Source organism: Lontra canadensis, unplaced genomic scaffold (assembly GCF_010015895.1).
Source record: "Lontra canadensis isolate GAN:19392208 unplaced genomic scaffold, GSC_riverotter_1.0 scaffold45, whole genome shotgun sequence".
Lineage (NCBI taxonomy): Eukaryota > Metazoa > Chordata > Mammalia > Carnivora > Mustelidae > Lontra > Lontra canadensis.
Genome location: NW_022631039.1, coordinates 6,876,110 through 6,897,219, shown reverse-complemented (window position 1 = coordinate 6,897,219; position 21,110 = coordinate 6,876,110). Strand labels below are relative to the sequence as shown.

At 53.6% G+C, this 21,110-nt stretch overlaps 2 protein-coding genes and 1 long non-coding RNA gene across 5 annotated transcripts in view; all 3 read right to left on the bottom strand.

The window, feature by feature from the left end:
- DTX2 (deltex E3 ubiquitin ligase 2) overlaps positions 1–2,401 on the bottom strand; it is a 36,306-nt gene extending 33,905 nt beyond the window's left edge. For 2 of the 3 annotated variants that reach the window (XM_032872470.1, XM_032872472.1), the window contains exons 1-2: positions 2,251–2,399; positions 890–1,054 (exon numbers count right to left, since the gene is read on the bottom strand). The gene's annotated coding sequence lies outside the window, so the exon portion shown is untranslated. Of the gene's footprint in view, positions 1–889; positions 1,055–2,250 lie in introns of all 3 variants that reach the window. The other variant, XM_032872471.1, reaches the window with a different exon arrangement.
- Positions 2,402–2,761: 360 nt separating this feature from the next.
- On the bottom strand, positions 2,762–7,170 carry LOC116876374. The gene is made up of 3 exons (XR_004384382.1): positions 7,098–7,170; positions 5,606–5,754; positions 2,762–2,851 (listed from the first exon to the last, which is right to left on the bottom strand). It is a non-coding gene; the product is annotated as an uncharacterized LOC116876374 (long non-coding RNA).
- Positions 7,171–12,106: 4,936 nt separating this feature from the next.
- ZP3 (zona pellucida glycoprotein 3) lies at positions 12,107–19,415 on the bottom strand. Its single transcript, XM_032872332.1, has 8 exons — positions 19,098–19,415; positions 17,395–17,513; positions 16,418–16,521; positions 16,161–16,338; positions 15,955–16,072; positions 12,956–13,047; positions 12,674–12,816; positions 12,107–12,327 (listed from the first exon to the last, which is right to left on the bottom strand). The coding sequence occupies exons 1-8, from the start codon at positions 19,413–19,415 to the stop codon at positions 12,107–12,109; spliced, it is 1,293 nt and encodes a 430-aa protein (XP_032728223.1).
- Between the last annotated feature and the right edge of the window lie 1,695 nt (positions 19,416–21,110).

The window sequence follows — 21,110 nt, the reverse complement described above, 5'->3', positions numbered from 1 at the left end:
AAGCTGGCGTGGTGTAAACTAAGACTCACAAAGAGCATAATCCGGTCTAATCCATCCCATACTTTCCAGCCCGTGAGCTCGTTTAAAATGCCCTCATGGAATTCTGCTAAAATCCTGCTCCCCAGAGCCTTGGCACAGCCCACAAAACCCTCCACATTCAGCCCTCTGCCTACCTCACCAGCCTCCTCGACCCCACACCCAGCCCTAGTTGGCCCAGCCACATGGAGCTACTTCCGGTGGCCTAGGCGCACCAGGTAACTTCCGGACTCTGCAGACGCCAACTCCTCTGCTGGGCTTCTCCCCTCCTTTTCAAGTCCTACTCCTTCACAACTCACCTTAGTTATCCTCTTCCGGAACCTTCCCTCCTACCGCTTCCTGAACAAATGGGGTTAGCGGACCGGGGGCTGGGGCTCTGCCCTGTGATTCCTCCTGCCTCAACACACAGCACACCGACGACACCTTTCCACCGTCTACGGTCCATCTGTCTGTTCCACCAAATGATGACCTCCAAGGTAACAGAGCCCTTTGTCGCTCATCAGGGTGTCCCACCACTGAGTATTGGGCTTGGCACAAAGAAGGCACCCAGTTTTGTTCGTGCAACAAAAGAAATACCAATTTCCAGTTCAGATGCAGAAATCATGACTTGCGTCCTTCACCCCGTAAAGCATGCCTTGAGTGGAAACTGTGGAAAGCATCTTCTAGGACTGGTTAAACAGGAGAAGCCCTTGGCAAGAAAGCACTTGACTTTGAGACCGTTGGCAATCAACATTCGACTCCCAAGGCTGACTTTCATCACGAAGGCCTCAAATTCTACCCTCCCCAATCTCCACCCCCTCTATTGAAAAACCAGATCCAAAAGGCAGCAATGAGAAGTCCCCAGGGCTCTTACCTTTTCTCTCTGGAGGGCCGGCACAAACGGTCTCTTCGCGACGAAGACACTAGATCCTTAGGAGGAATGACTTGTTTGAGTTCCCATCTTGACAGAAAACGCAAACAACAGAAACTGAGCAAATCGGAAAGCCTTGGGGACTCGGTCAGGCAAATTCCGGGGCACCTTTGCCAACAAGGAAAAAGATGATCAGGTTTTAAACTGAGAAACGGCAGTCAGTGAAAACGAATGCACAGATGTTGGGTCTGTGCGCTGCGGCTGGGGACTGGAAACCACCGGATTTATTTTCCGACAGCCTGGGCAGGGCAGAAGGTACAACAGTCTCCCTCTCTACCTGCTCAGTAATCAAGAAGACGGAGGGGAAAAGCAAAAAACAAAAAACAAAAACAAACACCTCAGCTCTTTCATGGGAAGGCCTAAACAGACTTCACAAGCCAGTGTACAGTCTAAGTATCCAGGAAAATGAGCACACCAGAGAGGGTAAAAGTTTGCCCAAGGTCACACAGCGAATGAACAAGAGACCTCGTTATAGTGAGCACGATGGTAAAGCCTGACTTTGGCTCCCAGAAAGTCTGCCTTACGGAACTCTAGACGAGTCAGGATGGCAGGCAAAAATATTCTGAGTTAATTCTTAACGGTCGAAGCGCCTGTGCACACACTATTTCCATTGTTACTGGCACTTAGGAAGTGGAACCAGTGTGGAGGAGAGCAGCTGGCTTGAGGGGAGTGTGGGGGGGGGCACGCGAAAGGACGGCTTCAGAAAAGAGCGTCTTCTAAACCCTCTTCAACATACATTATGCACCCTTCAAAAGTAACCCAGGGCCCCAAGAAACAGGAGTTTCCTGGAGGGGCCACCGCTACTTGAGGCGAGGGAAGCGGAGTTCGGGGGCAAACTCTTCCAAAGTACAGCCCCGGGCTCTAGCGAGTCGTCCACCCGGAGTCAGAGCCCAGCAGAATCCACACCCCGAACCACGCAGCTCGGTGACAATATCCCTACCGCCTCGACCTCCGTCCTCTGGGAAGGGGTACCCTCCTCGCGACCGCCCCAAACTCCCAGGGTCTGCGCCCCTCCCCCTTCCAGCCCTTCGCCTTCCACCCGGCGTTCACCCTCGCACCTAGTCCTGTCCCAAGTTGCCAGCGCGTCCGATTCCCCCAGCTGCCGCCTCCTGCGGCCCCAGCCCCGCGGCGGGTCCTCCCAATCCCCCCGGACCTCACCCCGGGGCTCTTCCCCAGCCCGGCCCAGCCCAGCCCTCCCTCACTCCCACGCCCGCCCCCTTCCGGTCCCAGCTCGGCTCCGTCTCCCCCGCGTCCCCGGGACCCCAGCCCTGGCGACAGGCAAGTGGCCTGCCCGCCCCTCTCACCGAAGCGGAGGAAGGCGAGGGGGCAGGCGGAGGGCACCGCCGCGCTCGGGCTACAGCTCGGGTTCGGCCTGGGCACGGCTCCGACTGAACCTCCGACTCTGAGGAGGTAGCCAGAGTGAAACTCGGCGTCGCAGCTTCCTAGCCCTCGGGTGCGCATGCGCAAGACGCGCGGCCTTCTGGGAAATGTAGTTCCGTGGGTTGGGGGCGGGGCGGGACCCCACCCAACACGCACCTGTTCAGGTGTATGCATTCTTCCTTCTTAGTCTGCTCACTCACTGACTTCCTTCATTAACTTATTGACTCATTTTAGATCTTTACCGTACATACGTAGTGCCAGGCCCTGTGCTGGACACTGGGGATTAAAACATGAGTCAGAAACTTGGTTTCTCTCCTTGGAGAGCTTCATCTCTACCTGGGGAGACAGACACTCAAACACGTAATCACAGTTCAGTGGGATAAATGTGTTTAAGCACAAGAGCTGGAGCACAAAGGGTGTGGTTAATTTGGGGGAGGTGTCAAGGAGACATCACAAAGGGGCCGGACGCCTGGGTTGGATTTTGAGGCACATACAGGATTTGTCAGATGGAGTACAGGGAAGTTACTGCAAAGGAAGAGAGTTGTGAAAGTGCTTGATGCATTCAGGAAGCAGAGAAACGTTCCCTGTGGCCAGGGCAGGAGAGGACACAGAGGGGCTGAGGACAGAGAAAATAGATTAGAATGCACCAGGATATGAGTGTGGGGAGCAGGCTGGGTAAGATCATGATTGTCTTTAAATGACCATGCAAGGAATTTAGGCAACCAGAGCCAACAGGAAGATTCAAGCAAGGGAATGACAGCCAGCGTTGCAGTTTAGAAGGATACCTGTGTGGTAGGTGGAGGATAGGTTTAAAGGACAGAGAAAGGAGCGGGGAGACCAATTTGGAGGCTGTTGCCGTAGTCCAGATAGAATGCCTGAACCAGGATGGTGACTATTCTTCTGGGATCACAGACCTCCTTTACAGAGCTAAAGAAAGCTATTCCCAAAATATGCTCAGACAGAAATGCTCACACCCATGTACATACAGGTCACACATATAATCTTGCACACAGTTTCAGGGGCTTTGGAGTTCTCTGAATCTTGGACTAAAGTTGAGTATCTTTACATAATATTATGTCACCCAGATTTCATCAGGGATTTAAGGAAGAGACATCTCCTCCCACCCCTACCCCCATCACTCAGTTCAAAACTTTATTTTATAGAAAAGGGGGGAAAAAAATGGGGCACCTGGGTGGCTCAGTGGGTTAAAGCCTCTGCCTTTGGCTCGGGTCCTGATCCCAGGGTTCTGTGATCGAGCCCCGCATCAGGCTCTCTGCCTCATAGGGAGCCTGCTTCCTCCTCTCTCTCTCCCTGCCTCTCTGCCTACTTGTGATCTTTCAAATAAATAAATAAAATCTTAAAAAAAAAAAAAAGAAAGAAAGAAAGAAAGAAAAGGAAGCCAGAGAAGGGGACTAATCCACCCAAAGTCAGTGAAACGGGCGAAGGAGTGCCTGTGGTGGGCCCTCTTCTAGGACCCTAGGCCAGGACTCTTCATGACCCAGGACCCGACTTTGAGGATATAAGCCTTGAGTCTGGGGAGGCACCAAAGTCAGGTTCTCCCCCATGATGCCAGCCCTCTTTCTAGAACTGAAGGGTGACTTTCTAGCTGTGATTTACACTAGGTGACTGCAGTGGCTACAGGTTAGAAGGGGGACATTTCCTTTCTCTCAGAATCTCCGTATTCTGAGCCAAAACCATCTACATTTCCAAAGCACCTAGTATGTGGCAAACACTAAACATGCATCACCTCACAGTAAATCCTCTCCATGAGATAGGTACTAACATCATCCTCTTTTTTTGTTTTTAAAGTAGGCTCCACGCCCCACGTGGGGCTTGAACTCACAACCTTGAGATCAGGAGTCGCATACTGTACTGAATGAGCCAGCCAGGCACCCTCTCGTTATCCTCATTTTAAAGATGGGGACACTGAGACAGTTTAAGCGATGTGTCTAAGGTCACAGAGCTAGCAACTGGCAGAGCTGGTCGTGTCTAAGCCCAGACTTGAGCAGCCCGATGTGACTGGCCTCGTTGGGGCATGGTGGGGGTGGGGAGGGTGGAGCAGAAGAAATGGTCTGCAGCATTAGAAAAGCCTTCCCACCCTGAAAAGGTGTTCTCTTAAGTGTTTCCTTTCTCTTCAGTGAAATGCTTGAGTGATAGCTATTGTCTCCTACATTCCACTGCGTACACCACACACCCACAGCTCAAAAAGAACAAAGGTGGCAGGCTGGGCTCAGAAGGTTCTGGAACCTAGGCTCTGGAAAAGGGAGGACATTAAACTCAGACAGCAGGAGGAGCTGCAGCTCTGAGGGCGGCTGGATGGGGCTGCCCAGGTTGGGACCAGTATGGGAGCCAGGGGCAAGGCCAAGGTGGAGAAGTTTCCCAGAAGCAGGAAGTAGGACACAGCCTGGAAGGCTGGGTGCATGGAGTGTCTTCCCATGAGGTGGCGCACAAAAGACAAGGGGAGGGGCGGGGCGCCTGGGTGGCTCAGTGGGTTAAGCTTCTGCCTTCAGCTCAGGTCATGATCCCAGGATCCCGGGATCAGGATTGAGCCCCACATTGGGCTCTCTGCTCAACATGGAGCCTGCTTCCCTCCTCCCCCTCTGCCTGCCTCTCTGCCTACTTGTGATCTCTGTCAAATAAATTAATAAAATATTTAAAGAAAAGGGGAGGGGGGTTTCAGTCAACAAGTTGGGTGTGCGGTAGGGAGGCAAGCAAATCCAGACATCTGGGTAGAGATAGGGATTCGGGAGTCCCGGGCAATGAGATGGAGATCACCTGGAAAGACTATGGAAGATAAAAAAAGGTGGGTCCAGAGCTAAGGAACACTGACTTTGAAGAACAGAGGAGACCTAGAAGAGTCCAGAAAGCAGGCTGGACTGTGGGGGGAGTCCGGCGTGAGCGTGGTGGCAGAGAATCAAGAAGAATGTCCCACAAAGGCGGCACCCAGTGGTGACAGACACTTCTGAGAGGCCCAACAAGGTAGTCGGCTGGGAGGGGTGCCTATTCCAGATGCCAGGGCCCCTGCCTCCCAGTTCTGGGCTCTGTCATATCTTGCAGTCTTCAGGAAATGCCCCCAAGCCTCCAGCTTTGCTACAGGAAGGCCACTGGGGCTGGACTGGTTTCCACAAGAATCATGGGCTCGAGCGTGTAGATGCACTCTGGGAAGGTTGTGCAGTCCAGGAGTGCAGCCCGCTCTTCCAAGAACAACCTTTGTGTGGCACACATCAGGGCAGGGGGCAGAAGAGGCTGTACCGGCATGTGTGGAATGAGGCTGCTTACGTAAGGTCGCCCGTGACCGGATGTGCCAGGAAGGACACTAGCCAACACAGTCACGTCTGATGAGCAGGAGAGCAGGTGACTTTCACTTTCTTTGTACTCCTCTTGCATCATTTGAGTGTGTCCCAAAGAATAGTTTCCTTTTTTATAACCTGAAAAGAAAGACTATTTTTATTTGGGAAAAATAAAGAGTTTGGGTCGTGAAAAGAAGCGAAATAGGGCAACAGCAAGAGGAAGAATGTGGGGGGAGAGGGAGGGAGGGCACGGACTTTAAATTTTTAGGTAGGAGGGAGTGAGTGTGCTGTGTTCCAAGGCTGCAGCGGGATGTCGGAATGTCCCAGGGGAGCTGGAAAGGAGGGAAAACGGGATTGGCCACTTGCAGACTGAACTTTAAACCAATGTCCATGGCAAAGGACCGGAAGCAGTAGGGGGATGGTTAAATGACCTTGGAACACTGGTAGGAAGAATGAGGAAGAGTCACAGGAGCTAATAGAACGGTGGCCAAGGGCTATTGTTAAGTAAAAAAAGGAACTTATAGAGTGTAGAGAATGTGCACCTGTTTGTGTGGTTGGTTTGAAAAATATGAGCGTGCCCCCCTCCGCCGTCTACACACACACACACACACACACACACACACACACACAGTACAGAAGGGAAGGTTAGGGATGCCGGGTAGAGTGTTCCTAGGAGAGGAGCTGCCACATTCCTGGCATTGGCTCTCTGTCCTAACGAAACCGTCTGCCCAGAAGGGGAGCTTTGTTTTTTGTCGTTGTTGTTTTTCATGTCTCAAAAACTGGAGTTTGTGCCATCGCCCATAGGCCTCCGAAGGCTCCCTAGCAACTGAGAATGAATGACGTGGCCCGAGAAAGAATGTGGCTCTTGGCCACAGAATGGGGAGAGGTGGTGGCCAAAGAAACTTAATTTTTTTTTTTTTTTCCCTCAGAAAGTCCTCAGACTCCACTCCAGGGGCCAGGGTTTACTGCTTCCGAAGCTTCCAGTCCTGGAACTGGCCCCCAGCTCACCCGGGAACAAGAAAAGATCAACGTAAATGTGGGAAAAGGCTAGACTCGGGGGCCGGCCTCTCCGCTGAGGGGCTCAAGCACTTTCTGATGTTTTGCTTGGAAAGGCAGAATTTTGTTGCTTGGTGCCTCAGCTAATTGGCTTCCATCTGACGCTCTGGGGGGATTGTCTGATTAGAAGCCACAGCTGCCTGGCTCATTATTTCTGATTAATAGACAGCACCTGGCATCTCTGGGCAACGGGGCCCGCTCAGGACCCAGGTGTGACCTACACAGCCAACAAAGGCATGATGGCTTTGCAGCCCCAGGAGTGAAGCCCCTAAAAGCATTATCTTATGTCAGTCCTGGCCCCTTGGAACATGTTTTCAGCTGGCTTGTCCTTTTTGCTGCTTCCCTTGCTGCGAGTCTGAAATAACGGATGTACTCAGCTAATTCATCCGAGAAGTTTGTTTGAACACTGGGCAATCTCACTCGACCTCTGCCCTCCGCCGCAGTCATTCTCATTGTAAGTTAATACTCTGGCATTCTGGTTTGGGAGCCGGAGTTGCTCAAGACAGGGCTCAGGGTTGTGTGGACAAGCCAGGTTTCCTAAAGGCTGAGGGCAAGAGCCCCACCCCCCACAACCGAGAGACAGAGTCATCTTTCTGGTGGTGTCCAGCCTCCCCTGCAAAACTTCCATTAGTCCCTAGGAGCTGCTTAGAATCTCTTGCTAAAAATGCCTGATACATCTAACACCCATCAGGCAAAAGTGTGAGTCTTGGACATGGGCAAAAACACGACTTGATGTCCTCTAGCAACCTTCCAGATTATCTGATTCTATAAAAGCCTGTCTTGCCTACTCTTTTACATTTTTTTTTCCCCTTTAAAGATTATAGAGAGCACGAATGGGGAGGCCGAAGGAGGGGGCAGGGAGAGGAAGAAGGAGAAGCAGACTCTGCTCTGCAGGGACCCCAACTCAAGGTTAGATCCCAGGACCCCAATATCACATCTGAGCCAAAGGCAGCCTCTTAACCCATGGAACCACCCAGGCACCCCTAAGGTATTTAAATTAAATATCCCTAAGGCATTCTGTATATTGTAGAAAGTTTATAGTAATGCAAATGATTGCAAAGGATTCCCAGCCCCTCTGTGAAGATGCAATTGATTTCTGCCCTTTGGAGGAAGTCAAGTTTGCATCTATCTGCAAATTCATTTCTGCATTCCTGATTATCTTTATGTAAGTCTTCAGATTCTCCTTTGAACTGGTTTTCACATCTTGCGGTTTCCCTCAAAAAAGGAGTTACTGGACCTTGGACACATTTTCATTTTGTATTTGTGCAATCATGATTTTTACCCACCCTGCCCAGCCTGGTCCCTTTTAGCAACCTCCTTTCCTTTTTCCCCCTGACTACCAGGAAGCCCAAAGGCAAAGTTTGAAACCCAGGAAGGACTGAGCCACAGGATGTGTGAGGTAGGAAGCTGCCCCCAAAACCAGGGCAACAGTGGTTGTTAGCAATGGAAATCCAGACAACCCTCAGGGGACGGCTATCTTCTGCACTTCCCCAGACTTCCCTTGAAGTCTGGAAGGCAGGGACCTCTGCCCTCACCGCTGGAAGCGGCCTGTCCCGCCTGCCCTGCCCTGAGGCCAGCTTCGCCCCTAGCAGAGGCAGGTCTAGAACTGGCTGAGGCTGACGTCCTGGGTCACATTCTAGTCACACTTCCTCCCCCACCACCATATACTGCCACTTCCTGTTCATTCTGAGGACTGCAGAAGTTGAATGAGAGGAGTTCCCAGGATGTCGCAAGCCCCAGAAACAGGAGGGCAGATAACGGATGGGTGGTTGTCCCGGGGACAGTCCCCTCGGCATCATGTCCTGGAAGTAGCCATAGCTTGTGGAAGCCTTCTGTCCCAACAGATGCTGGTTGGAGGCGGGGGGCCGGGGGGAGTGAAAATTCTCTTGTCTCCAAAAGGTCTCAAATCTGGCTGGTCTAAGAATTTTGTCACTAGTTAGACCCCAAGACCTGACCTTTCACTGTGCACCTGCTCAAACTCAACTTTGTCTTACACTTCCCCCCCCACACTCTTCTCGGACCTTCTTTTGGTTTATCTCTGAGCTCAGACAAATGAAACCCAAAACCACCCCTCTGGTGATGGGGTAATGTCAGCTGCCCAGACCACCCCGACCTTTTTCTTTTCTTTTTTTTTTTTTTTAAGTTTTTTTGACAGAGAGACATAGAGAGGGAACACAAGCAGGGGGAGTGGGAGAGGGAGAACAGGCTTCCGGCCCGATGCGGCGCTCCATCCCAGGACCCTGGGATAATGACCTGAGGGAGAGGCTTTAACCCACTGAACCACCCAGGGGTCCCACCACCCAGACGTTTTTGAGGGAAACCTGACTCCGTCCCATGCAGATGACCCATGGGGCGGTGACCTCTGGACCAATCCACAATCACCTTCACCTCATCAGAGCACTAAAATCTCCACCCAGCCTCATTTACATGAAGTACAACTAGGCCTTGGGCATGTTTCCTTCAGGCGCCTGCATCAAGTCACGTTACACCCACCCTGTATAGGAAGGCAAAGCTTCCTCATCTAGTCATCTTAGGTCTAAATAAAGGGAACCCACCCACCCCGCCTCTGTCTCCAGAAGTCCCGTGGTCGTTGTAAGCCGTTCTGCCTGATCTCCTTATTTGCTCATCCTGCTGCCGTTTGACATCCCAGCGTGCAAACCGACGTGGGTAAATTACAGGTTGACAGGAGATGGATGAACGGGAGAAAAATCAGACTGCATTTTGTAGGAAGGAAGCGATCCCCAAGACAAAGGTGACGTGGAGTCTACAGGACATCCTGAGCTAAGGAAGGGGGTGGGCAGGGTTAGGCAATTCACAGGGCAAGAATCACAGAGGTATGGGGCGCTGCATGGCTCAGTCAGCTAAGTGTCTGCCTTTGGCTCAGGTCATGATCCTGGGGTCCTGGGATCGAGTCCTGCATCAGGCTCCTTGCTCAGCAGGGAGCCTGCTTCTCCCTCAGCCTGCCGCTCCCCCTGCTTGGGCGCTCTGACAAAATCTTAAAAAAAAAAAAAAAAAGTTTGTCCCCCCACCTCACCCCCCCCACACACACACAGATGGGTCACTCAGATAAAATTTCTGGTAAAACTCCCATTTTGGGAAAGACACTCCCCCCCCCGCCACTCCCACCCAAATTTCAATACCTCTAGGTAGCTAAGGGAGGGGAAAAAATTTATCTTAAGCTGTTGGCTCTCCATTGGCATGTGGCAGATCTTGGGCTGAAGGCTGAGAAACACACGTTGGGGATACTCATCCGGAGTCCCTTCATTGGACCCCAAGTACCACATTGCTCCTCCCCAGAGCTCTGAAGGCTGGAGAACTCCATCTAAAACGCGGTGATGCTAAGTGGGAGGAAACAGGCTGGGTGAGGAGTTGTGCCGGGTGGGATGGGACACAATCCCCCCCCACCCTGCCCTGAGTCCTGTTGCATGAACCAGGAGGCCATCAATCACCCTCCTCACTCAGCCTCTGGACAATGTGTCTCACCCACAAAGGGACCCGCTGCGCTGGGCCAGCAGTGGCAAAGAGCCAGGCTGCTTCTCTGCCTCCAGGCCATGTTCTGCTGTTCCTGAGTCTTTTAAGATTTTATTTATCTGACAGACAGACATCACAAGCAGGCAGAGAGGCAGGCAGAGAGGAGGAAGCAGGCTCCCTGCTGAGCAGAGAGCCCGATGCAGGGCTCGATCCCAGGACTCTGGGATCGTGACCTGAGCCGAAGGCAGAGGCTTAACCCACTGAGCCACCCAGGTGCCCCGTTCCTGAGTCTTGACCTGGACTGTCCAGTCGGTGGCTTCTCACGCTGTGACTCATTTTTTAGGAGGCCTCCCTTCCTCCCCGCTCTTACAGGCATCCAGGCCGTCCATTCTTCCACGAGAAAGTGTTCTCCCTTCCTCTCCTCCCTCCACACCCACCTCTCCCATTTTGTCCAACCAGGACCTGCTGGTTCTTCATGGATTTGCTCCAGGATCACCAGCTCCAGGAAGCCCCCCTCCTACCTCCAATCTTTTACTCCCTCCCATAGCACACCCAGATCTGCTTGGGGGGGGGGGGTAGTGTGGGGTAGGATTCCTTCCTGATGCAAATCCCCCCACCCCCCTGCACTTTAACACACCCGAATCACCTGGAGATTTCTAAATGTAGATTCGATCTGGGATGGGGCCCCAGGTTCTGCCTTTCCACTAATCGCCTGGAGATGCTGAATGTTCACACCCCACACTTTGAGGGGCAAGAACCAGAACCAAGGCAGACCCAGAATCACAAAACCTTGTTCTGAAGGTACCTTAAAGATCTGACAGAGAGCAAGAGCACAGGCAGGGGGAGTGGCAGAGGGAGAAGCAGGCTCCCCACGGAGCTGAGAACCTGATGTGGGGCTCGATCCCAAGACTCCAAGATCATGACCTGAGCCGAAGGCAAACACTTAACTGAGCCACCCCAGCATCCCCCGAATGTACTGAAAACCTGTCTCTAGGCCTCTGCCAACACATCCGAGCCCCTGCCCTCAGCCCGGCCCCAGACTGCAAAGATGGAACTATGCCAGAAGCACAATTAAGCTCCTTTTGGTTCCAGTACATTTATGTCCAATAAGCCTGCCCAACAGGTACCAGTCCCATTTTGCCAACGAGCCTCAGGCTCACAGAAGGTATTGGCAAGGCTGGGATCTTCAAGTCAGGGAGCCCTTGACCCCATCAGGAGAAGGAGTTGGGGTCTTGGGTAAGGTTGGAGCCAGCTAAGGGCCACAGCTGTCAGAGGAAGAGGATCCCCCGCTCCTGCCCTGGAGAGGGGCCCATAAGCTGCTCGGGCACCCCTGGGGCCTAAGAGGGGAAAGCAGCTCCCCCCAGTGACAGGAAGCTTCAGGCCGTCTGAGGACCCTATGTCGTCGGAGTAGGGGACTTGGCCACAGCCTACTCCCACTCACCCTACACCCCAGACATGCTCCCCCATGGCAGGCTCGGGCCCAAGCTGACCACTGTCCAGACCACTGCCCTGGACCCGGTCACCCCTGGGTCTCCAGCCTGCTGTCCCTAGAGAAGCCGAATCTGTCCTTTCTGCCCCACCCAACCCCATCTCAGGTGCACGGGGTCCAGAGGCACACCAGGCCCTCTGCTAGCTCAGAAGCCTGGCTGGCAAGACCCACCGCCCCGCTTTTGTCCCCAGTAGCGGATATCTTGGCCTCCTTGGAGCCACAGGATGATTGTCGCCTGGAAAGGTGAGCCCTGCTCCCGGGAAGGCCCTGTTGCCCAAAGCCAGGAAGAGGCAGGCTTGCCTTCACCACCCAGTCCAGCCTCTCCGCTGCGGACAGACTGGCCCATGCCAGACACAGCAGTCCTTGCTGGAGGGTGCTACTTGAGCCCACAGCACTGTTCTCCCGTCTGTCCCCCTCCCCCCTCCCCCCCTGTATGAAATCACTGCACCGCACCCCAGAGCTCACTTTCTTCTTTTATTGGAGAACAGACACAGGGCAGATCACAGAGCCGGAAGCAGCACGGCGCCTCTGGGCAAGGAGCAGGACGAAGGTAGCCAGAGTCAGGGATAGCACCGTGGCCAGGCCCAAGCCCAGCATCACAGAGGCGTGAGGGGAGGTGGACCCCTCCGCCCCAGGATCACCAGCCTTTCCCAGGAAGATCAGAGGCCCCACGGTGATCTCTGCTTCTTCGGTCACTGAAAGACACAGGACACCTAAGGGTCACCTTAGTCCCAAAGCAGGGGTCAGATTGAGGGTTTTGCTCTGTTTCAGCAGATCAAACTAGGTTTTCCTCTAAAAGCTGTGTTATCTCCCCACACTGCTGATCACACCCTACTCTGAATTCCTGGCTGATGCTGGGGTGGGGGTTGAGCCCCCCCATAAGCCCCCCCAAGGCTTCTATGTAAGAAAGCCCAGATCAGCCTTCCCCCCAGCAATGAGCAGCCTTAAGTGGGGCACCAAGGAGGAATGTCACTCTGCCGGGACAGCAGGTACCCTAGACAGAAGGGAAGGTAAGAGCCCCAGAGGGGTCCTAACACCTACCATGCCTGCGATTTCGGGTTTGGGAAGCAGACTTGCGCTCCCTTCTCTCTAGATGGGACAGCCTCCTGGAACGGCCTGGAAGGCCACAGCTGCCTTTGTTACAACAGCGACAGATGTCAGCAGTGCCTTCTACGGGGGACCACCTGAGCAGGGGGGAGACAGGAAGATGGGACAGCTGTGTTGCCCTCAGGAAGCAGCGAGCTGCTGATGTACATAATAGGGGAACAGACCCCAGGGAGGCCACTCGGGCTTTCCACCCCCATGTCTCAGTCTATCCCTCACCTCCTGCTGGACTTGATAAAGGAACAGGCTTTGTTTAGCTGGTCCGGGACTCGGTCTGCCAGAGTGACCTTCAGATGGCACGTGATATAGATCTAGAGGCAAGAGAGCCGTTACTTGGTGGAATTCTAGGCTGCACCAGTGACTTGAGTAAGCCTGTTCTTTGGAACTTCCCCCAAGGCTACCGGTTATTTTAGAGGCAGGAGTAGAGAGTCAGAGGAGAAGCTGTCCAGATTTGAGCAAATGGCAGATCAGATTCTAGATTGCAACCCACCAGCTTTATACACACAGCCGCTTCTTCCCCAAATTCCATCCTATCACTTACTGCCCTACTACCTGGGTGGGATCGGGGAATTTTTGACACAAAGCCAGGGCTCAGGTTAACCCCGGGTCCTCTTGGCAGAGGCATCCCCAGGCAGAGGTTTCCCCCTTCATCCTCCAGGTAGTGTCTTGGCACCCCCTGCCAACCCCACAAGGGCACAGAAGTTCTACCACCTTCTCTGAAGTCTTCTGCAGAGCCACAAACCTTGGCCACCACCTAGTGGCTGAGCACGCCAGCAGGGAAGCCACTTCAGGAATTTGAACAAAAGGGAGGATGTACTTTTAGCCACCGGCTTTTTTAATTATTATTTTTTAAATTTTTAAAGTGAACTCTACACCCAACATGAGGCTTAGAACTCAACCCCAAGGTCAAGAGTCCTACATCCCACCAACTAAGCCAGCCAGGCACCCCAGGCCACCAGCTTTCTATCTGCCCTAGCAGAGGGCTCTTGGGTCCCTTAGAATCCTTATTTCAGAGGTACTTGGGTGGCTCAGTGGGTTAAAGCCTCAGGTCATGATCCCAGGGGCCTGGGATTGAGCCCCACATTGGGCTCTCTGCTCAGCAGGGAGCCTGCTTCCTCCTTGATCTCTCAAATAAGATCTTTTTAAAAAAAATCCCTATTTCAGGAAACCACTGCTTTTATCCTCAAGCTTCTTCCCAGCCATTTGATGTTAACTGGGGCCTAGGACTCTGAAATGGTTCTCTGTTCCTCTTGAATCGAGGTTTACTTCTCTGTGCCTGCGACACAGTCAGCCAAACCACCCCACTTACTGGGAGAATCTTCCCAGAACTCAGCTACCTTCCATCGATCAGCATCATCCTCTGGTCTCTGGTGCCCCGCCCCCCAAATCCCTAGAGATGCAGATACCAGCTCAGGTTGCACCTGTGCTGACCACCACCCACATGAAACCTTATCCCCTTTCTCCTCCCCACTAGGACACCTCTGAAGTCAGGTGCACTCCCTACCCAACTAGGGTCCTTTCCCGTAGGACATACAAGGTCACGGATCTGGGTGATAAGGACCCTTTCTCACAATCTGTCCTTGATCCCCAGCCCCACCCAACCCATCAGGAGCTTCCAGGCATCTCCCCAATAGCCTTGATTCACACCCCTCCTGTTATCAACCCATCTGTATCAAACTTCATGTTCTCAGGACAGAACTGGGGTGGGGTGGGGGGGGCAGTTTCAATGTCATCTACAAATTCACTGTGTTCACCCCTTAATGCCCCTCAGCCATATGAGCCTTTGGTTTAGTGGTTTGTAACCCCAGTCCCCTAGGAGCTTAAGTAGTTTTTTATCATTTCCAAGTAAAAGAATATCTTATGGTCATTCATTTACTAGTTTAATGGTAGAAATCTAGATGATAGGTGTATAGGTATTTGCTGTAAGATTCTTTCATCATATGAGGATTTCCATTATAAATTAGAAAAGGGATGCTAGGGCACCTGGGTGGCTCAGTGGGTTAAGCCTCTGCCTTCGGCTCGGGTCATGATCTCAGGGTCCTGGGATCGAGCCCCGCATTGGGCTCTCTGCTCAGCGGGGAGCCTGCTTTCTCCTCTCTCTATGCCTGCCTCTCTGCATACTTGTGATCTGTTTCAAATAAATAAAATCTTAAAAAAAAGAAAAGGGATGCTAGTCCTCACCCCAAAATCAGTGAAGATACAGGATTATATGACCTTTCAGGTGCTTAGTACAGAGCCAGAATTTAGGGAAAAAAAAAAAAAATCCCTGCTCCAATCACTTCCTGACCAGCAATTCCAAACTTTGCATCCCCTGCTCCTAGCTCAGGAAACTTAAGATCTACTTGATTTTTATTTGTAAAATTTTACCAGCACTTTCTGGCTAGAGACCAGCCTTACCTGTGCTTCCTGCCCCAGCCATCGGAAGCAGTCCACACTTTAGCTCCCTCCCCCTCTACCCCCCAGGTTTCAGGCTGGGCTTTCTAGCTTAGCAGTTCAAACGGTGGTTCCCAGAGCAGCAACATCAGCAACACCTGGAGATGTGTTAGGAACACAGACCCAAGTCCTGGGGGTGGGGCCCAACGTATTTCAGGAAACCCCCAGATGCTGCTGATGCACTCCAGTTTCAAGAAGTCACTGGTCTAGTTTATGATCAAGTTCAAGAGACTACTGTAGGAAAAGAAATTCATATCTGCTTTCCTTGCCCTTCCAGAAAACCTCCCGGAAGTCTGACACCTGTTTTTGTCAACCCTTCCATCTGGCCTCCGGCCCTATGCACCCTGGCAAAAACCAGGTTAGTGACCTGGCTCCCAAATGCCACGGTGGGTGGTCCTCACTTCATCTGAGCCATCAGCTCCTCCCCTGGTTTGTTCTATTTCTAAGACCCCAGATTCTCTCCACCTTTCATGGGTTTCCACCACCCATTCTTCTTCCTTGAAGATCTCACTAGATCCCACAGCTTTATCTGCTGAGTTCAGAGTTTTGGGACAGGGACAGAGCTATCAAGTCATTGCTAAAGGAGGTAGCTGATGACCCACAGACAGTAAGGCTGGTCAGCCTGCCCTATGGCTCAATCTTATTCCAAGTCCCCACCCCCAGAGCAGGCACCACACCCAGCGTGGGGCTTGAACTCACAACACTGAGATCAAGAGTCACATGCTCTACTGACTGAGCCAGCCAACTGGCACCCCCCCCCCAGTTATTTTTTGAAGGTTCATTACCATGTTTCTGGAGTCATTAGCAAAGTGGAACATGTCCACTGTGAACTGCAGGGTCTCTGGCCTGGGTCTGGGCTCTTTGAAGGATGAAGAGGCATCAGAGAGACCATCCACAAGACAGCTTTGAAGAGAAGGAGGGGACAGGAGTCAGGGGCTGAGGAAGGCAGTAGAGGTCCGGTTGCTCCCTAGGGAGGTGGCCCAGCCCTCACCCATGGAAGTCCACGATGGTGTGATGAGGGGAGGCACTGCGGTCCGGTGTCAGCGTGGCCACACAGTGGTCCACAAACAGTCGCAGTGGCACATGGCTACCAGTGTGGACTTCGGCCTGGAGGTGGGCTACATCTCCCAGCTGGAAGGTGGGGGACCGCTTCTCAGAGCCCCAGTCCTCTGAAAGGCACACAGTCTGGGATGAGACCACCAGAGCCCTCCCTGCCAGCCCCCTTCCCTGCCAGCCCTCCCTGCTTACCTTCCATCAGGCGGAGGGAAAAAACCAGCTTCTCCTCTGAGAGCATTGTGGTCCTGAAGGGCACCCAGGTGGGCAGGATGGCCTGGCTGCTCACGTTCCTGTGCCTGTGGAGAAGAGCAGTCCCACGCTCACCCCATCCGGCTTCGATGGAGTGGGGGCGTGTCTCTCGTTTCTACCTCACGGCAGAGTCCTCAGCTGGGGCCCACCCAGGCAGCGAGTCCAAGGCCACGGAACAGACACAGAAGTCTGAGCCCACCCCTCGGCCCTCCAAACTCCACACCTGCGATGTGTGAGGCCATCGCAGCTGAGGCATGAAAATGGGATACACCTGAGTTCGGAGTTGGGCCTCTAGACCCAGATCGGCTGATCAGGGTTAACCCCAGAGGCTCAGGTTTTGGGTCTGAGGCAGCCAGCCCTCCCTGCTAAGGCTTGATGGGTTTCCCTCACCTGAATGCATGTGTTGGGGGAAGCCAGCGGGCTGTGATTACCCAAGCCTTGAACCACCCCCTGTGTGGAGTTTTTTTTTTGTTTTGTTTTGTTTTGTTTAAGATTTTCTTTATTTAACAGAGATCACAAGTAGGCAGAGAGGCAGGCAGAGAGAGAGAGGAGGAAGCAGGTTCCCTGCTGAGCAGAGAGCCCGATGCGATGCGGGGCTCCATCCCAGGACCCTGAGATCATGACCTGAGCAGAAGGCAGAGGGTTTAACCCACTGAGCCACCCAGGCGCCCCACCCCTGCACGGAGTTTTTCCCTGAACTTCCAACTTTGAACTTTAAGATGGCCCTGGGCTGGGCAGCCCTGCAGCTTCCAAGAGACAGCAGCAACCCTGCCGCATTTCAGGGGCTCCAGGTGGACTCCGCAGGCTCACCGACCCCTCCTGGGGCAGAGGGCAGGGACCTCAACCTGAGGACTTACTTAGACCTTTCGCAGTCAGGCTGACAGACGCCGCTGATGGGAGGGGCCCTGCCCCACACTCACCTGGGATAGTGGCACTCGATGGGAATCTCGGCTCGGTTAGTCCTCAGGATGGACAGGTTTCCCGCAGGGCGGGGACTGTGGAGCAGGAAGGTGGTGTACACCAGAGCACTGTCGGTCACCTGAACGGAATGGGAGGGGTTAACCCCACCAGCATCACCGGCTCACCAGACGGTGAGAGGGTGCTGGGAGCACAGCCCAGGGGAGGTGGGGAGAGCCCAGGCCCTGGCCTCAAAGCCCACCCTCCTGCGGACTCATGGGAAAGCCTGAACAGGTCCCACCCTGAACCTCCGTTTCCCGCCCCCCAACCCCAAAATTATGATGCCATCCCAAGGGTTTTGGAAGGGCTGTGTCAGACCCAAGCAGTGCCCACCGGCCAGAGGTCTCGGGCACGGGATCCCTGTCCCAGGCTGCCACCCACACCTCAACACAGTTTCCTTGTGGGGGTGGAAGGCTGGCGGGGAAGGCCTGGGGCCAAGAAAGACATCTTGAAGAACCCAGAAAGTTCCAGGAGTTTTTAATTCATGGCCACAGCCGTGAAGACTCAAATTGCCCTTCCTTTTCTGACTTCTTCTCATACCCACAACACAGAAGGGGAAACTGGGTTAGCAGTTGTCTGAGGCAGGAAGAGCTCAGGCAGGTGCTGCCCATACTGACATCCTCCAAGCCTCCCCCCACCAGGGGTGACCTGCCCAAACCACGCAGTCAGTAGGTGAGACTCTTAGCTTTGTTAGTTGGGGCCCCGGATGGACCAGCAGCATCATTTGTGGCCTGCCCAGTTCAGAATTTCAGGGCATCAAACCAACTACAGCCGTGGGCCCCAAGGGATAATCTGGCAGGAATGGGAGACCCTGCCCTGGAAAAAGGCGTGACCAGGTTGTGCTGGTCTGGTTTATTAGCACAGGAGATGGGAATCTGGGTTTTCAAATGCTCCTCTGATGGTTTTAATGCCCAAGGTTTGGGAGTTACTCAATTAGAATAATTCCTCAAATAACCCCTGGAGTTCTCTGGGCTCTTCCTGGGGAAACAAGAGCCAGGAGGCCTCAGGGCAAGCCCTGGGGTGGGAATGGGAGGGCAGAGCCCCAGGAGGCCTCCAGGTACTTACTGGGCTTGCCCCCGACCTAGCCAAGCTGAGTCCAAGGCCTGGTGGGCAAGAGCCCAGGACAGAGGAGAGGCCAGGGCTGGGAGGGGTGGCAGGAAGGGGTCCAGGGAATCGTGGACCAGCTAGGGGTCCTGTGCCCAGTCCAGCCCTGCCTCAATGGAAGCCCCCACCTTGTCCCTGAATTACTTAGCTCTTACCTGCCTCCTGCATTAAGCGTCCCCACCCCTCTTCCTGCGGCTACCCCCAGGGGCCCAGTTTACTCCTTGAGGTTCCTTAACACAGACGTGATCAAGAAGCCCTTTGCCCCCTCCCTCAAAGCCACATCTCTCCTGGATGCCTTCCAGGGGTTCAGGGACTCTCAGGAATCAAAGTGGGGGATGCCCTGTCTGGCTCCAAGTGCAAGGCCATCTCTGGCCTCCACCCCACCTACCTGACTCCCGTCACTAGAGGCTAGCACTTTCAACCAGCCCCCAAGCCACCGATCCCAAACTTCAAGCCTCAGCAGCTCCCCGCCCCCAGCAAGCAAGAGGGCTCCGGCCCAGCCCCACCTCTCCCTGGCCCTGTGTCCATACTCCCCACAGCCGCCAAGGGGGACAAGTCTCACCTGCACCCCATTGCCACACTCGTGCAGCCCGACCGCAAACCTGACCGCATCCTCCGTGTCTGCGGAGACCAGGGGCTCACAGTTCTCCGGACCTAGGGTGAGGTCTGCAGGCCGGACGAGCTTCCCAGTACCAAAAAGGTCTTTGCTGACAGTGACCACCAGCTGGGCCTCCAGACACTCCACCACCACGGGGGGCCTAGATGGCAACGGGGAGTTGGTCTCGCCACTCCAAATGGTCTGCGAGTAGCATAGCTCCGTGCCTCCCAAGAGCAGAAAGCAGATGAAGACCCCACAGCTCAGGCCCATGGCTGCTCCCATCACTCCCCCTGGTAACACCCGGGTGCCACCACCCAGCCATCTTATACCCCTGATGATGCCACCTGCACCTGGGCTCCCACGCGCCTCCTTTCCCCAACCAATCAGTGGGCCAGTCCCCCACCTATCGGCTTCGCATCACCTGGGAGCTTGTTAGAACGGCAGACTCTCAGTCCCACCCCCATCTACCAAGTCAGAATCTGGTGTTTAATTCTCTCACCAAGTGATCTGTGTTCAAGTTACATCGGACAAGCGTGGGCGGACCGTCTTGCCCCTTCCCTACTCCCGCTGCCATGTGTCAGCCCTTTGCTGGCCCATCGAGGGAGTTAAGAGTGGTCCCAGGTATACGGGAGAGATCGGGAGAAAGGTCTCGATTGGAGGGTGGGGAGGATGACTGATCCGGGGCGGCAGGGAGCTCATCCCAAGTGAGAGAACAGGAGGAGGGCTCATTAGGAGACCAGGGAATTTTAGGGGTCGTTGCTCAATTTTACAGGAGATAGGAGGGGAGGTCAGTTTAGGTGGAGGCAGCTGTGTGAACAGAGGCAAAGAGAGGTGACTAGGCAGGCTTGGGAGAAAAGCCCCGGGGGCTCATAGGTGCTGGAGTCTCAGTTCCCCAGGAGTGAGGGTAGCAGTTTAGGGGGCTGGGGAGGTGCGTGGGGCGGTCTGGGGGACTCTGGTTGGATAGGGGCGTCAGAGGGCTACTGTATCAGTCCTGGTGGGAGAAGGTGAAGAAGGACTGTCAGGGCTGACATTTACATTTACTCTGCCAGGAAGCAGGGGAGGAGAACTATACAGATTAACAGCACTGGGGCGCCTGGCTGGCTCAGTGGAGCACGGGACGCTTCATCTCAGGGTCATGAGTTTGAGCCCCACGTTGGGTGTGGAGATTACCTAAAAATAAAAATAAAAAAATTAATAGCACCTAATCCCTAGGGACAGGCGTGTGGACTCACTTGCAAATGCTTACTTCTGAAGTAATGAAACCATAGATTTAAGTTGCTTAAACAGGTGAGTGCGGAATCTGTTATGGGGCTGGATCCCACCACCCATCAGACCTTGACCTTAGTCGAAACCCTGTTAGATGCTTAACCGACTGAGCCATTCAGGTGCCCCAAAGATTTTATTTTAATTTTTTTTTAAGATTTTATTTATTTATTTGACAGACAGAGATCACTAGTAGGCAGAGAGGCAGGCAGAGAGAGAGAGGAGGAAGCACCTAAGCCACCCAGGTGCCCCAAAGATTTTATTTTTAAATGATCTCTATACCGAATGTGGGGCTCGAACTTACAACCCCAGGATCAAGAATCGCATGCACCACTGACTGAGCCAGCCAGGCACCCCAACTCGGGAAATTTTAAAGAGCTAATTGGCTTTATTATTTGGTTCATGAATCAGGTGGCACACCATCTAACAGGTAAAGGGGAACCCCAAAGGGCCACAGGAAATGAAAGGTTTTTAAAAATAGAGAGGAAGCGGGGTGCCTGGGTGGCTTAGTGGGTTGAAGTCTCTGCCTTCAGCTCGGGTCCTGGTCTCAGGGTCCTGGGATCGAGCTCTGCATCGGGCTCTCTGCTCAGCAGGGAGCCTGCTTTCCCCGTCCCCTGCCTGCCTCTCTGCGTAATTGTGATCTCTGTCTGTCAAATAAATGAATAAAATCTTAAAAAAAAAAAAAAAGAGAGAGAGAGGAAGGGGCACCCGGGT